The sequence below is a fragment of the Phocoena phocoena genome, chromosome 1 (genome assembly GCF_963924675.1).
Source record: "Phocoena phocoena chromosome 1, mPhoPho1.1, whole genome shotgun sequence".
Classification (NCBI taxonomy): Eukaryota; Metazoa; Chordata; class Mammalia; order Artiodactyla; family Phocoenidae; genus Phocoena; species Phocoena phocoena.
Genome location: NC_089219.1, coordinates 60831076 through 60848393, shown reverse-complemented (window position 1 = coordinate 60848393; position 17318 = coordinate 60831076). Strand labels below are relative to the sequence as shown.

At 37.2% G+C, this 17318-nt stretch overlaps 1 protein-coding gene and 1 non-coding gene across 6 annotated transcripts in view; one reads left to right on the top strand and one right to left on the bottom strand.

Moving 5' to 3' along the window:
- The window catches only part of SRSF11 (serine and arginine rich splicing factor 11), a 54853-nt gene that overhangs the window by 7873 nt on the left and 29662 nt on the right, over positions 1 to 17318 (bottom strand). For all 5 annotated transcript variants that reach the window (XM_065873061.1, XM_065873058.1, XM_065873059.1 and 2 more), the window contains 3 exons: positions 16783 to 16864; positions 11259 to 11390; positions 8763 to 8852 (listed from right to left, as the gene is read on the bottom strand). In XM_065873061.1, coding sequence (XP_065729133.1) covers positions 8763 to 8852; positions 11259 to 11390; positions 16783 to 16864 — 304 coding nt within the window. The remainder of the gene's footprint in view (positions 1 to 8762; positions 8853 to 11258; positions 11391 to 16782; positions 16865 to 17318) is intronic.
- On the top strand, positions 13167 to 13268 carry LOC136140458 (U6 spliceosomal RNA). The gene has a single exon (XR_010657617.1). It is a non-coding gene; the product is annotated as a U6 spliceosomal RNA (small nuclear RNA).

Below are 17318 nucleotides of genomic sequence, written 5' to 3'. Positions count from 1 at the left end.
AAATGAACAATGTCAACAAAATGTTACTGGGACTGACAGATGCACACTACTATATATAAAATAGGTAAGTAATAAAAACCTACTGTACAGTACAGGGAACTACAGTCACTACTCTGTAATGGCCTATATGGGGAAAGAATCTAAAAAAAGAGTGGATATGTGTATATGTATAACTGATTCACTGCTGTACACCTGAAACTAACACAACATTGTAAATCAACTATACTCCAATAAAAATTTTAAAATAAAAGTAAAAAACAAAAAACAGAAGATTGGAAGAAAATGGAATTAAGCCCTTACTACTATCATATGAATTCCATGTTAAATGTGAAAAATATATTTTCTGAGGAGAAAGTTTCCAACACTGAATTTTCACTACAGCAGGTTAAAGATAGAATTACTACTCTAAGAATGACACAAATCAGAACTTGCACTGTCTCCAATTATTTTATCAATGAACCACTATGTATGGGGAAAAATTATTTTCACCACTAACATGTAGATATTTTAAATATAACTTACTATGATAAAATGAATTTAATGTGATAATGCAGTATACATTAGCCATTAAAACTTAGACGTTTAAGGGGGAAAAACCAACACAAACAATTCAAATTATGACGTGAAATGCATATAGCAAACATAAAAACTGACCTCTGCTGAATTCCCACACTATTTTAAATACACTCTACACCATAAAACATTAAGTGAAAAGAAAAACGAACTTTAGGTTATTCTTCACAAATTGCCTTTAAAAAAACTTCACCACGGGTTTCCCTGGTGGCGCAGTGGTTGAGAGTCCACCTGCCAATGCAGGGGACACGGGTTCATGCCCCGGTCCGGGAAGATCCCACATGCCGCGGAGCGGCTGGGACCGTGAGACATGGCCACTGAGCCTGCGCGTCCGGAGCCTGGCCTCCGCAATGGGAGAGGCCACAACAGTGAGAGGGCCGCGTACTGCAAAAAAAAAACAAACCAGAAGACTTCACCACTGAAGTATGTAGCTATGTACTGGAAAACATTTCATGTTCACAGTCTATTGACAGTCTTGCAAACAAAGCTTAAAAAAATGAAAGCTTAGGAGAAGGGGAAGATAAGATGGCGGAAGAGTAAGATGCGGAGATCACCTTCCTCCCCACAGATACATCAGAAATACATCTACACATGGAACAACTCCTACAGAACACCTACTGAACACTGGCGGAAGACCTCAGACCTCCCAAAACACAAGAAACTCCCCCCACGTACCTGGGTAGGGAAAAAGAAAAAATAATAAACAGAGACAAAAGAATAGGGACGGGACTTGCACCAGTGGAGGGAGATGTGAAGGAGGAAAGGTTTCCACACACCAGAAGCCCCTTCGCGGGCAGAGACTGTGGGTGGCGGTGGGGGGGGGAGCTTCGGAGCCGCGGAAAGCGCAGCAACGGGTGCAGAGGGCAAAGCAGAGAGATTCCCGCACAGAGGATCGGTGCCGACCAGCACTCACCAGCCCGAGAAGCTTCTCTGCTCACCGGCCGGGACGGTCAGGGCTGGGAGCTGAGACTCAGGCTTCCATGGAGCTCAGGGAGAGGACTGGCAGTAAGAAAACAGCCTGAAGAGGTTAGTGCACCACTACCCGGGAGGGACTCAGGGAAAAAGTCTGGACCTGCCAAGAGACTTTTTCTTCCCTCTTTGTTTCCTGGTGCAAGAGGAGAGGGGAGGGGATGAAGAGTGCTGCTTAAAGGAGCTCCAGAGACCAGCGTGAGCCGTGGCTAACAGCGCGGACCCCAGAGACGGGCATGAGACGCTAAGGCTGCTGCTGCCGCCACCAAGAAGCCTGTGTGAGAGCACAGGTCACTGTCCACAACCCCCTTCCCGGGAGCCTGTGCAGCCCGCCACTGCCAGGGTCCGGGGATCTAGGGACAACTTCCCCGGGAGAACGCACGGTGCGCCTCAAGGTGGTGCAACGTCACGCCGGCCTCTGGCGCGCCCACACTCCGTACCCCTCACTCCCCCAGGCCTGAGTGAGCCAGAGCCCCCAAATCAGCGGCTCCTTTAACCTCGTCCTGTCTGAGGGAAGAACAGACGCCCTCCAGTAACCTACACGCAGAGGCGGGCCCAAATCCAAAGCTGAACCACGGGAGCTGTGCAAACAAAGAAGAGAAAGGGAAAACTCTCCCAGGAGCCTCAGGAGCAGCGGATTAAAGCTCTACAATCAACTTGATGTACCCTGCATCTGTGGAATACATGAATAGACAATGAATCATCCCAAATTGAGCATGTGGACTTTGAAAGCAAAATTTATTATTTTTTCCCCTTTTCCTCTTTTTGGGAGAGTGTATGTGTATGCTTCTATGTGAGATTTTGTCTGTATAGCTTTGCTTCCACCATTTGTCCTAGTGTTCTATTGTCCATTTTTTTTCTCCCTCCCTCCTTTCTTTCTCTTTCTTTCTTTCTTCCATCTTCTACTAATTCTTTCTTTCTCCTTTTTCTCCCTTTTATTCAGAGCCGTGTGGATGAAAGGCTCTTGGTGCTGCAGCCAGGAGTCAGTGCTGTGCCTCTGAGGTAAGAGAGCCAACTTCAGGACACTGGTCCACAAGAGACCTCCCAGCTCCATGTAAAATCAAATGGCAAAAATCTCCTAGAGATCGCCATTTCAACACCAACACCAGCTTCACTCAACCACCAGCAAGCTACAGTGCTGGACACCCTATGCCAAACAACTAGCAAGACAGGAACACAACCCCACCCATTAGCAGAGAGGCTGCCTAAAATCATAAGCCCACACACACCCCAAAACACACCACCAGACATGGACCTGCCCACCAGAAAGACAAGATCCAGCCTTATCCACCAGAACACAGGCACTAGTCCCCTCCAGCAGGAAGTCTTCACAACCCACTGAACGAACCTTAGCCACTGGGGACAGACACCAACCTGTAGCCTGCAAAAAGGAGACCCCAAACACAGTAAGATAAGCAAAATGAGAAGACAGAAAAACACGCAGCAGATGAAGGAGCAAGATAAAAACCCACCAGACCTAACAAATGAAGAGGAAATAGGCTCTACCTGAAAAAGAATTCAGAACAATGACAGTAAAGATGATCCAAAATCTTGGAAATAGAATAGACAAAATGCAAGAAACATTTAACAAGGACCTAGAAGAACTAAAGATGAAACAAGCAACAATGAACAACAAAATAAATGAAATTAAAAATACTCTAAAAGGGATCAACAGAAGAATAACTGAGGCAGAGGAATGGATAAGTGACCTGGAAGATAGAATAGTGGAAATAACTACTGCAGAGCAGAATAAAGAAAAAAGAATGAAAAGAACTGAGGACAGTCTCAGAGACCTCTGGGACAACATTAAACGTACCAACATTCGAATTATAGCGGTTCCAGAAGAAGAGAAAATGAAAGGGACTGATAAAATATTTGAAGAGATTATAGTTGAAAACTTCCCTAATTTGGGAAAGGAAATAGTTAATCAAGTCCAGGAAGCACAGAGAGTCCCATACAGGATAAATCCAAGGAGAAACAGGCCAAGACACATATTAATCAAACTGTCAAAAATTAAATACAAAGAAAACATATTAAAAGCAGCAAGGGAAAACAAACAAATAACACACAAGGGAATCTCCATAAGGTTAAGAGCTGATCTTTCAGCAGAAACTATGCAAGCCAGAAGAGACTGGCAGGACATATTTAAAGTGATGAAGGAGAAAAACCTACAACCAAGATTACCCAGCAAGGATCTCATTCAGATTTGATGGAGAAATTAAAACCTTTACAGAGAAGCAACAGCTGAAAGAGTTCAGCACCACCAAACCAGCTTTACAACAAATGCTAAAGTATCTTCTCTAGGCAAGAAACAAAACAGAAGGAAGAGACCTACAATAACAAACCCAAAATAATTAAGAAAATGGGAACAGGAACATAAATATTGATAATTACCTTAAATGTAAATGGATTAAATGCTCTCACCAAAAGACACAGACTGGCTGAATGGATATAAAAACAAAACCCATATATATGCTGTCTACAAGAGACCCATTTCAGACCTAGAGACACAAACAGATGGAAAGTAAGGGGATGGAAAAAGATATTCCATGCAAATGGAAACCAAAAGAAAGCTGGAGTAGCAATTCTCATATCATTCAAAATAGACTTTAAAATAAAGAATGTTACAAGAGACAAGGAAGAACACTATATAATGATCAAGGGATCAATCCAAGAAGATATAACAATTGTAAATATTTATGCACCCAACATAGGAGCACCTCAATATATAAGTCAAATACTAACAGCCATAAAAGGGGAAATCGACAGTAACACATTCATAGTAGGGGACTTTAACACCCCACTTTCACCAATGGACATATCATCCAAAATGAAAATAAATAAGGAAACACAAGCTTTAAATGATACATTAAACAAGATGGACTTAACAGATATTTATAGGACATTCCATCCAAATACAACAGAATACACATTTTTCTCAAGTGCTCATGGAACACTCTCCAGGACAGATCATATCTTGGGTCACAAATCAAGCCTTGGTAAATTTAAGAAAACTGAAATTGTATCAAGTATCTTTTCCGACCACAATGCTATGAGACTAGATATCAATTACAAGAAAAGATTTTGTAAAAAATACAAACACATGGAGGCTGCACAATACACTGTTAATAACGAAGTGATCACTGAAGAAATAAAAGAGGAAACCAAAAAATACCTAAAAACAAATGACAATGCAGACACGATGACCCGAAACCTATGGGATGCAGCAAAAGCAGTTCTAAGAGGGAAGTTTATAGCAATACAATCCTACCATAAGAAACAGGAAACATCTCGAATAAACAACCTAACCTTGCACCTAAAGCAATCAGAGAAAGAAGAACAAGAAAACCCCAAATTCAGCAGAAGGAAAGAAATCATAAAGATCAGATCAGAAATAAATGAAAAAGAAATGAAGGAAACAATAGCCAAAGATCAACAAAACTAAAAGATGGTTCTTTGAGAAGATAAACAACATTGATAAACCATTAGCCACACTAATCAAGAAAAAGGGGAGAAGACTCAAATCAATAGAATTAGAAATGAAAAGGGAGAAGTAACAACTGACACTGCAGAAATACAAAAGATCATGAGAGATTACTATAAGCAACTCTATGCCAATAAAATGGACAACCTGGAAGAAATGGACAAATTCATAGAAATGCACAACCTGCCAAGACTGAATCAGGAAGAAATAGAAAATATGAACAGACCATTCACAAGCACTGAAATTGAAACTGTGATTAAAAATCTTCTAACAAACAAAAGCCCAGGACCAGATGGCTTCACAGGCGAATTCTATCAAACATTTAGAGAAGAGCTAACACCTATCCTTCTAAAACTCTTCCAAAATATAGCAGAGAGAGAAACACTCCCAAACTCATTCTACAAGGCCACCATCACCCTGATACCAATACCAGACGAAGATGGCACAAAGAAAGAAAACTACAGGACAATATCACTGATGAACATAGATACAAAAATCCTCAACAAAACACTAGCAAACAGAATCCAACAGCACATTAAGAGGATCATACACCCTGATAAAGTGGGTTTAATTCCAGGAATGCAGGATTCTTCAATATAAACAAATCAATCAATGTGATATACCATATTAACAAACTGAAGGAGAAAAAACACGTCATCATCTCAACAGATGCAGATGAAAGCTTTCGACAAAATTCAACACCCATTTATGATAAAGACCCTCCAGGAAGTAGGTATAGAGGGAACTTTCCTCAACATAATAAAGGCCATATATGACAAACCCACAGTCAACGTCATCCTCAATGGTGAAAAACTGAAACCATTTCTACTAAGATCAGGAATAATACAAGGTTGCCCACTCTCAGCACTCTTCTTCAACATAGTTTTGGAAGTTTTAGCCACAGTAATCAAGAAAAGGAAATAAAAGGAATCCAAATTAGAAAAGAAGAAGTAAAGCTGTCACTGCTAGTAGATGACATGATACTATACATAGAGAATCCTAAAGATGCTACCAGAAAACTACTAGAGCTTATCAATGAATTCGGTAAAGTAGCAGGATACAAAAGTAATGCACAGAAATCTCTGGCATTCCTATACACCTAATGATGAAAAATCTGAAAGTGAAATCAAGAAAACACTCCCATTTACTATTGCAACAAAAAGAATAAAATATCTAGGAATAAACCTATCTAAGGAAACAAAAGACCTGTATGCAGAAAATTATAAGACACTGATGAAAGAAATTAAAGATGATACAAATAGATGGAGAGATATATACCATGTTCTTGGATTGGAAGAATCAACATTGTGAAAATGACTCTACTACCCAAAGCAATCTACAGATTCAAATGCAATCCCGATCAAACTACCACTGGCATTTTTCACAGAATAGAACAAAAAATTTCACAATTTGTATGAAAACACAAAAGACCCCGAATAGCCAAAGCAATCTTGAGCACAAAAAAACGGAGCTGGAGGAATCAGGCTCCCTGACTTCAGACTATACTACAAAGCTACAGTAATCAAGGCAGTATGGTATGGGCACATAAACAGAAATACAGATCAATGGAACAGGGTAGAAAGCCCAGAGATAAACCCAGGCACATATGGTCACCTTATCTTTGATAAAGGAGGCAGCAATGTACAGTGGAGAAAGGACAGCCTCTTCAATAAGTGGTGCTGGGAAAACTGGACAGCTATATGTAAAAGTATGAGATTAGATCACTCCCTAACACCATACACAAAAATAAGCTCAAATGGATTAAAGACCTAAATGTAAGGCCAGAAACTATCAAACTCTTAGAGGAAAACATAGGCAGAACACTCTATGACATAAATCACAGCAAGATCCTTTCTGACCCACCTCCTAGAGAAATGGAAATAAAAACAAAAATAAACAAATGGGACCTAATGAAACTTCAAAGCTTTTGCACAGCAAAGGAAACCATAACCAAGACAAAAAGACAACCCTCAGAATGGGAGAAAATATTTGCAAATGAAGCAACTGACAAAGGATTAATCTCCAAAATTTACAAGCTGCTCAATAACAAAATATCAAACAACCCAATCCAAAAATGGGCAGAAGACCTAAATAGACATTTCTCCAAAGAAGATATACAGATTGCCAACAAACACATGACAGAATGCTCAACATCATTAATCATTAGAGAAAAGCAAATCAAAACTACAATGAGATATCATCTCACACCAGTCAGAATGGCCATCATCAAAAAATCTAGAAACAATAAATTCTGGAGAGGGTGTGGAGAAAAGGGAACACTCTTGCACTGCTGGTGGGAATGTGAATTGGTTCAGCCACTATGGATAACAGTATGGAGGTTCCTTAAAAAACTACAAATAGAACTACCATATGACCCAGCAATCCCACTACTGGGCATATACCCTGAGAAAACCAAAATTCAAAAAGAGTTATGTACCAAAATGTTCATTGCAGCTCTATTTACAATAGCCCGGAGATGGAAACAACCTAAGTGCCCATCATTGGATGAATGGATAAAGAAGATGTGGCACATATATACTATGGAATATTACTCAGCCATAAAAAGAAACGAAATTGAGCTATTTGTAATGAGGTGGATAGACCTAGAGTCTGTCATACAGAGTGAAGTAAGTCAGAAAGAAAAAGACAAATGCCGTATGCTAACACATATATATGGAATTTAAGAAAAATAAAATGTTATGAAGAACCTAGGGGTAAGACAGGAATAAAGACACAGAACTACTGGAGAACAGACTTGAGGATATGGGGAGGGGGGAAGGGTGAGCTGTGACAGGGCGAGAGAGAGTCATGGACATATATACACTAACAAACGTAAGGTAGATAGCTAGTGGGAAGCAGCCGCATGGCACAGGGATATCAGCTCGGTGCTTTGTGACCGCCTGGAGGGGTAGGATAGGGAGGGTGGGAGGGAGGGAGACGCAAGAGGGAAGAGATATAGGAACATATGTATATGTATAACTGATTCACTTTGTTATAAAGCAGAAACTGACACACGATTGTAAAGCAATTAAACCCCAATAAAGATGTTAAAAAAAAAAAAAAGTCATGTACCAAAATGTTCATTGCTGCTCTATTTACAATAGCCAGGAGATGGAAACAACTTAAGTGTCCATGATCAGATGAATGGATAAAGATGTGGCACATATATACAATGGAATATTAGTCAGCCATGAAAAGAAACGAAGTTGAACTATTTGTAATGAGGTGGATGGACCTAGAGTCTGTCATACAGAGTGAAGTTAAGTCAGAAAGAGAAAGACAAATACTGTATGCTAATACATATATATGGAATTTAAGAAAAAAAAATGTCATGAAGAACCTAGGAGTAAGACAGGAATAAAGACACAGACCTACTAGAGAATGGACTTGAGGATATGAGGAGGGGGAAGGGTAAGCTGTGACAAACTGAGAGAGTGGCATGGACATATATACACCACCAAACGTAAAATAGATAGCTAGTGGGAAGCAGCTGCATAGCACAGGGAGATCAACTCGGTGCTTTGTGACCACCTAGAGGGGTGGGATAGGGAGGGTGGGGGGAGGGAGACGCAAGCGGGATAAGATTTGGGGACATATGTATATGTATAACTGATTCACTTTGTTATAAAGCAGAAACTAACACACCATTGTAAAGCAATTATACTCCAATAAAGATGTTTAAAAAAAAAAAAATGAACGCTTAAAAAAATGCCGAAAATTCATAATGCCACCCTACCTGCTTGCACTTCTGGAACGTCTGGCTGTGCTGTAACTTTTTGGTGGTGTTTTGGAACGTTTCTTTTCTTTGTCTTCTTTCTTTTTGTCTCTAATAAATGAAAACAATTTATGAATGTATTGGAAGATTCAACTAATATATATTTCTATCAAACTACAAATAAAAACAGAAGTACAGTGAAATCTAATGTTATTCTTTAATGTTATTATACAAACTTACAAACTTTTATTATACAAACTTAATGTTATTATACAAACTTACAAACTTAAAAATAATAGTAACTCAAGCGGCGTATGTGTGGTAAACAAATTTTTAAAATCCTATTTTCCTGGTATTCCACATAAAACTTCTCTCCAAGAGCAAAGCAGAGTATGTGGCAAGAAAACAAGGATGTTGGCCAGTTTCTTAGTATGTCTGGCGATAAACTGTAATAGTTTAAATAATTTTCTCTAGGCTCTTCAACACTCTGTTTTTCTCTCAGCTAAGTAAGTAGCAGTTTCCCAACCAACCCTGGACCCTGGCTCTAAATCCTCTACTGACAGCCCAAAACCCCATCACTATTGTAAGTTTTTCTTTCAAAGCACACACCCGATGTAACCTCTTCATGGATGAAGCCAACCTTGTAACTTTTTCCCAGCTGCTATATATTCTGGGCTATTCAATGCTTTTAGGAAAAAAACATCAAAATGGAGTGGTACTACAACCAGGCCTCAACTCTAAAATCTTTCTACAGATTCTTCTACGTTTACTTTTATTCCCCACAGCATTTTTTCGCCCCAAGATTCTAGGCAAAAGGTAAAATATATACATATTTATAATATATATATGTCCCTTATATCCTTATAAACACACACCTATTTTCAACTGTTCTACAGTTTTAGAGATTAAAGTATCTCTTCGGTTGTTCTAGGCTAGTCCCACCCTATATCCTGTGCTTCATTCCCTCCCATATTTGCTCATCCTGCTCCATCAGTTATCCTCTCTATTCATTCAAATCTTTATCATCGAATTCATAGATTACTTTAATAGTCCCTTAAGGGGCCCCAGCATGTTTTCCACAAATTGATGCTATACCCCCTATCAGAAATCTTTCGAAGTACAAACTTGAAAATATTAATTCCCTGCTCATCACTTTTCAATTCATTCCTGTTGCCTCCTGGATCTGCCGCAAACTCCTTAGTGTGAACAACAAAGCCTTCTTATGGTGATCTGTCTCCTTAACTTTCCTGACCTCATTTCCTGGTCCTTCTATACCAAAATACTTGCTATTTCAAGAAATCATGCTAACTTTGTAAACATTCTCTAAATGAAACCATGCCCCCCGAGTCCAGTCAAATCTATCAGAATTCAATACTCAGGAGTCACCTCTCAATAAATCTCTTCCGACATCCCTAACAATGGCCTTTCCTTTGTTATTACATTCATCTCTCCCCTAGTATAAAGAAAGTTCCTTGAGGGAAGGAATGCCTAATTGCTTTGTATAAGAGATGTTTCATTAAGTAAGCTTGTTTGTTTGATTGAATTAAAAGATGACTAACTGTAAAACATGAGTAAAAGCCTTGTTAGAGGCTGAACACTCAGTAAAGCTATCCCAGAACCTCTGTCCCCACTTGAGTTATATGCTTACCAAGAATAAATTTTGTTGCCCCCTCCCTGTGATCCTTACTATTTTAATTACATAATATATAAATGGGTAAAGTAGTATAAAATATAGGGTTGCTTCTAGAAAATTAAGGCAAATATTTTAGAAAGAGATAAAGGACATTTGTTAAAAATTAAGTGTTGTGAAATTGTATTGTGTGACAACTAAAAATGGGGGAAAAAAATCAAGATATTTCCAAGTAACAGAGTTCTCAACACTTTTAAAGGTGGTTTAAATGAAAAGAAAGTGATTTGGTATGTATTATTCAAGACTAGGCCTAATTTCAAACAGTTTGGACCTATATGAAAAAACAAATTATTGAATGCATGTTTAAGTTGAAATACAATGTTAAGGTGGGGATGTCTGTTTTTTAATGAATCCTCACTTTAATTCTCTACTGGTCCCCAAACCATGGGATAAGACTGTTAAGTATGGTTCAGTCTCTGGAATATAGCAATACTGAATTCATATTTACAAAGGTGTTCACAAGGAGGTATATAAAGATGAATTAGGAAGGCATGATTGTCTGCCATAAACTCTTTGGCATACCAAGAGATGTGGCTGGTAACACTAAATCCTTAGTAATGGCTGAATGGAAAAGAGGAAATGAAAAAAGGCAGTAGAAACAGCTAAGAATTTTTACTACAAAGAAATTTTATCTAGGCCTTCAGCTGTAAGTAGAAATCTCAAGTTTATGAAGGAGCACAAGAATACAATGTCAGTCTCCTCCAACAGTTTCTTCCTATCTCCTACCATAACCTCTTCTTTGTCATTAAAGCAGCAATATTTGGGGGTGTTGGGAACTCTAAAATTTGTCTTCCCACTCAGTGTTTGTTAATAGTTTTTTACTGTACCTGTTTTTTGATGTGCTCCTTGACCTTCTACCCCTCTCTCTGGAATGAGATCTTCTCCGTCTTGGACTTTTGGATCGTCGTCTACTCCTTGACTTAGAATGTGATCGCCTTCTTGATCTGCTTCTTGACCGCCTTATAATGTAAAAGGAAGCGAACACATGTATGTAAATGGAAAAACACTAGCTCTGTTTCTGACTATTTCATATAAGCATCAGACAAAAGATTCAGACATGTGGACTAGCCATCAGTGAGGGTAATTTCCTGCCATTATTTATTTACTCTACACAACAACATCTTTGATATCCTAGAAATTAGTAAATACCTTTTAACCCCTGGAATTCCTCACCTTTTAATCTTTTGCGCAACCTGTCAAACCAATCCTACCTTGCCCATTGAAACTACAACTCCAAACTTAAAAATACTGCTAGAGAATGAAGAAAAACAAAAAATATCTGACTCATTTGCATCATTTCACAATTACATAGCATTTTTGCAAGTACACCTTACCTGATTCCTCACTATTGCAAGTTAAACCCATTTACTACTTATTGAATACTTATTTATGTCCACTACATGCTTTACAAATACTAAGTCATTTACCCTCATAATAAACCTAATAAAGTATGTACCATTATTATTCCCATTTTAAAAATGGAAACCATATAGTGTGTTGCCTTCTACGATTTCCAGTTGTTGTTCTCTGAAATATATTCCACTTCTTCGATTTGCAGTTTAAGAGAAATCCAAGTAATGCAAGCATGATACAGATATATACGACTCAGTACAAACTGCCTTTTCTACTCTTAAGTGTCCTCAACATTACATCATCATCTCTTTCCTGCCACGTAAGAGATGTTTCTCTCTGTGCCTACTGCATAGCACCCTGCTCCCCATACTTTCTCTAAAAGGTTAAGTGCAATTAACCTTTTGATGTTCTTTGATCCTCCTTCCTATATTTTATTCCTTTCTATTTTAAGAATAATTGAAGATAAATTGCAGTTCTTCGCTTAGACTTGGTCATTTAATTTCTAGTGGACCATTCAACCTCTTTTCATGGAAAACTTCAAATACAATTTAAACTTTTTGTTTTTACTTTTTCAAAGTGCCCAAGGACGGACATTTTAGTAATGTAGAAGATATGTGTTCAAATCTCATTTATAAACCAGTTAACTGAGAGCATTCATTATTTAACCTCTTTGAGCCTATTACTTCAGCAAAGAAAAACAACAGCACCTCCATCACAGAATAGTTGAAATTATAAAGCCCAGCTCAGTGCCTTACTGTAGACACATATATTATATACTGACTCCCTCTTCTCTTACTAATGTGCTAACATAGTATTGCCATCATTCTCTAGAGCAGCTGTTTCAAAACCCATCAGTAGCAGTGTCTCATCAAATTCAGTAACTTTATGTTTTGCTCATTTCTTACTTTTGACCATATTTGAAACTACCTACTAAAGCAATCCCTCTCAATAACATGTCTATATCCTAGGTAATTTTCATGTAATGCTTACCTACCGTTTTCTAAGCTCCATAAGGACAAGGGGTATATATGTCTATACCACTGTACCCTTGAGCAACGACTACAGTGTCTGACTAGTAAACAGTACTACTAATATATTTTGAGTGAAATATTGACCCTATAAAATATCAGAACCATCACTTTCTTATTAAGAATTTTTAAAAATTCTGGAAAACCAAAACTGATGCTATTAGAATTAAGTATTATTCATATTTTGAGAATTCTGGCTTTAACAAAAATTTAAGTCAACAATCATCTTAGCAAAACGGTTACACACTTATCCTACCTCTAATGTATATAGAAAAAAATATAGTTGCAGGAAAAAAATCGTAAGTGCATTGTTGTAGGTTTCCTTCTAAACAAAGTGATTAATAATATAAAATAGTGCTCACTTCGGCAGCACATATACTAAAATTGGAACGATAAAGATTAGCACGGTCCCTGCGCAAGGATGACACGCAAATTCGTGAAGCGTTCCATATTTTTTCTTACTTTTCATGGAAAAAAACAGTCACTTACAAAAGAAAAAAAATTGTTTTATTATTAGTTGAAACTTAACTAAGACTGTGTAAAGGTAGAACTGAGTTGTTCAATACAGTAGCCACTAGTCACATATGGCTATTTAAATCTAACTTTTAATAATTAAAAAAAAATATAAAATAGTTTTAAGAATCTGATAAGCAGAGGTATTACATCAATTTATTATAAGGTGCTGAAACAGTTATTTTTCAACAGCACTGCACTGCAGAGCCACTTCAACACAGTTTACATAAGCTTTTAAAAATTAGAAAAATAAAGATTATCGTATTATGTATCTAAATACGTAAAAAGCTTATTGAACTTAATGGTCATTTTATATATCAAGATGCTAAAAATACAACAACTCATAATCTTTATCTTTCTGTTATAAGGCATTACTACAAGTGTTCAAAAGCACTTTGTTCAGGGAAATAAATGTTTCACACTGTTATTTCCCATTGGTCATAATTAAAATTAGCATTTGAAAGCCTTAGCATGTCCCTGTTAAGTACAAAGGAAAAAGATATAGGTTCTCCTTTTTAAGTCTTTTTAAGTGTTAAACTAAGCTATGAGAGCACCTGTTCTGGAAGGTTAGGATTCTAAGTACAGGCACAGCTCAGAGATACTATGAGTTTGTTCCCAGATCACTGCAATAAACTGAGTATCACAAAAAAGTGAGTCACAATGAATTTCTGGTTTCCCAGTGCATATAAAAGTTATGTTTATACTATACTGTAGTCTGTGAAGTGTGCAATAGCATTATGTCTATAAATCAGTGTACGTAATTTAATGAAAAATGTGGCTAAAGATTGCTAAACATCACCTGAGCTTTCAGTGAGCTGTAATCTTTTTGCAGTAGTAACAACATCAAAGATCACTAATCACAGATCACCATAACAAATATAATAATGAGGTTAGCTATTTTGGAGTGGCAATTGACAAGTGTAGAAAGATTAAACCAAGATGAATAGTAAAGATCCTTGAACACCATTCTAAGGTTTTATGTGTCAACTTATTAAGACAATAAGGACCTTCTAAAGGTTTCATAGAGCTGTGACATGTTCTAGATTTGGGTTTTTGAAAGACATCTTTAAGAATGAGATGGGCTGGGTGACAGACAAACCAGACAAAACTACCCTGTAACATTCTGCTACAGACTGAATGCTTGTGTCCTCCCAAAATTCTTATGCAAAACCGAATACCCAATGTTATGACATTATGAGGTAGCGGCCTTTGGGAGGTGAGTACGTTATGAAGGTGCAGCTTTCATGAATAGGATTAATGCCCATATGAAAGAAGTCTCAGAAGACCCCTTGGTCCATTCCCCTATGTGAGGACACAGTGAAGAGACAGCAAACTATAAATGAGGAAGCAGGTCCTCACCAGACACCAAATTTGCTGACACCTTGATCTTGAACTTCCCAGCTTCCAACACTGTGAGAAGTAAATTTCTATTGTTTATAAGCCACCCAGTCTATGGTATTGTTATAGCAGCCGAATGGACTAAGAAACAGTCTAAGAAATGACTGAACAATGTTATGGGGTCCATCAATTTTTTTTTTTTTCCAAAATAATAACAAGATATTTTTTGCCTTTTCCACTGTGACATTTGCACTAATAGTGCAAAAGCAATGGTGGTGTACAAGTGCTGGCATCTCCTTATTACAAATCAAGGTAGTGGCAACTGAACCTCCCTATTATCTACTGTATTCTTCACTGGCATTTGTAGTATGCACTTGCAGTAAAAAGAAAGAAAGAAAAAAAAAGAAATCCTGCCATTTTCACTAAGGATGTCTTTGATAAAGCCAGTAAAAACTATTAAATTTATTAAATCTAGTCCCTTGAGTAATATTAGAGTAGTATTATTGACTAGTAATATTAAATCTAGTCCCTTCAGCAATATTCTGTGCAACAATATGGGCAGTATGCATAAATCACTTCTGATACTTTATAGTTCAATGACTGTGTCAAGGAAGACACCTGTGTGATTGAGTGTGAGCTCACCTAATTGCTTTTGCCATGAAACATCATCTTTACCTGAAAGAACAAGTGAAAAACCATGGCTGTTCAGACTTGGGTATTTGGTGGAACACTTTCATGGAAAATGAGTAAGGTTTATCATTTCAAGGAAAACAAATTTGTTGCCAATAATAAAATTTGACCTTTTAAGAGAAAATTAAATTTTGGAAAACCTGAACACACCATTGTGAACTTGACAGCTTCCTAACACTTTAAAAGGGTTTACCGATGAGATGTGTGGCGATATTACCAAGTCATTTTTTGATCTTGTGTAACAAAATGTGTCAACATTTGAAAACTTGCATAATGCAATAAATCAATCATTTTCCAAACCACCAATGCATAACTGTACAAAAGCATGCCTGGGAAAAAGATCCATCAAGGTGTAAGAAAGATCAACAGATTTTAAAGTAGCAAAATATAAAAGGTTCACTATTACGGTTTCAGATTCCATATTACTACTACCTTTTAAGAAAGTACTCTTGGTAAGTTTTGGTATTATATCAAAGAACACTATTCCCAATTACCTGAAAAGAATATAAAATTACTTTTCCCTCTTCTCACTATATATTTGTGTAAGATTTTCTACATATATTAACTAAAATATATTGCAATAAGTTGAATGCAGAATCCTGTACACGTCTTCTAGTAAGCCAAAGGTTAAAGAGATTTGCAAAGATTTAAAACAAAGCGATTCTTTTAATTTTTCTGGAAAAGTTTTGTTTCAAAGCTAAGTTAATACAAATGGGTTTACCAGTTATTTCAGATGATGGTTTCAAATTTTATTACGGCCAACACTGATAGATATAACCCACGTAAACAAAAGCTCATCGGAGTACTCAAATTTTCTACAAGTATAGAGGTCTTAATAACAGCAAGTTTGAGAGCCACTGGGCTAGAGAGATCCTTACAAACTTATACAGGAATGTCATGTGAAAAAGAAAATACACTGGTCCTTTTAAATTGCCTAGTCTTACTCTAGGTAGGAAAAAGAATAATTGGTACTATCATGTGGTTTGTCCAATAATACAAAGAACAATCTCATAAAAGGTAACAAGTTGTCATCTGCAAATATTCAAGCTTTAGATGGTAATCTGCAGGCTGCATGACGACATTCCATGTTCAAACTCTCAGGAGTCCAGTGAAAAGTCAGAACTAGAATTCAAGTTAAAAGTTTCAAGCCCAGTGTTCTTTCCATAGTACTAATTCATTTTAGTGCTCAAATCCCAGTGGCTTCCTCCTAAGCCTGGATTTTTGGGGGTTTTAAAGTATCAATCATCCATGTCTTTTCTCCATTTATATATGTGTGAACACTTATTCTCATACTCTGCTAATAGCAGTAGTTACCAAAACCACTTTAACCAGGAGCTAATTAGGTTAAGAGATAAGCAGATGTGACACACAGAGAAATTATCTTTGTCCAAGCTACAACTTACTACCAAAAAGCAATCAATCTAATAACCTGTGCCTAGAAGATGAGGGAGTCCTCCTCCTCCTAGAACGTGATCTTGATCTCGAGTGCCTTCGTTTTTCTTCCTTCTTATCTGGATTTTAAAGAAAAGGAATCTGGCTTTAGACATCGTCAAGCAGGAAGATTATTCCCATTCAGGAGTTATTCTTAGAATTTATTACCTTAATTTTCAGCTTTAATACAAAATTCTTAAATTCAGGCAGCTAAAGGTTCCTTTGACTATTTCATTTGCCAGACTTAGGAGGCTGTCAAGTGTCATACATAAAACAATCTATGAAAATAATTACCTTTCTCATTCTTTACCCTTTAGAGATTTCTAAATCATGAGTCCCTTTTTCCATTCCTAGGTTCTACTTCCCCAAATATAGCTACCATTGACCCAGATTAAAACTCTAATCTTTACATGTTTATGTATTAATGGCATCTCTCCAACCAGTACTTAAGTGTAAAATATGTTTAAAAAATACGTTTACAATAAAAATATAAACATTTAAAATTGGTGGTCCAGCAAAATGTTCCTTCTTTCA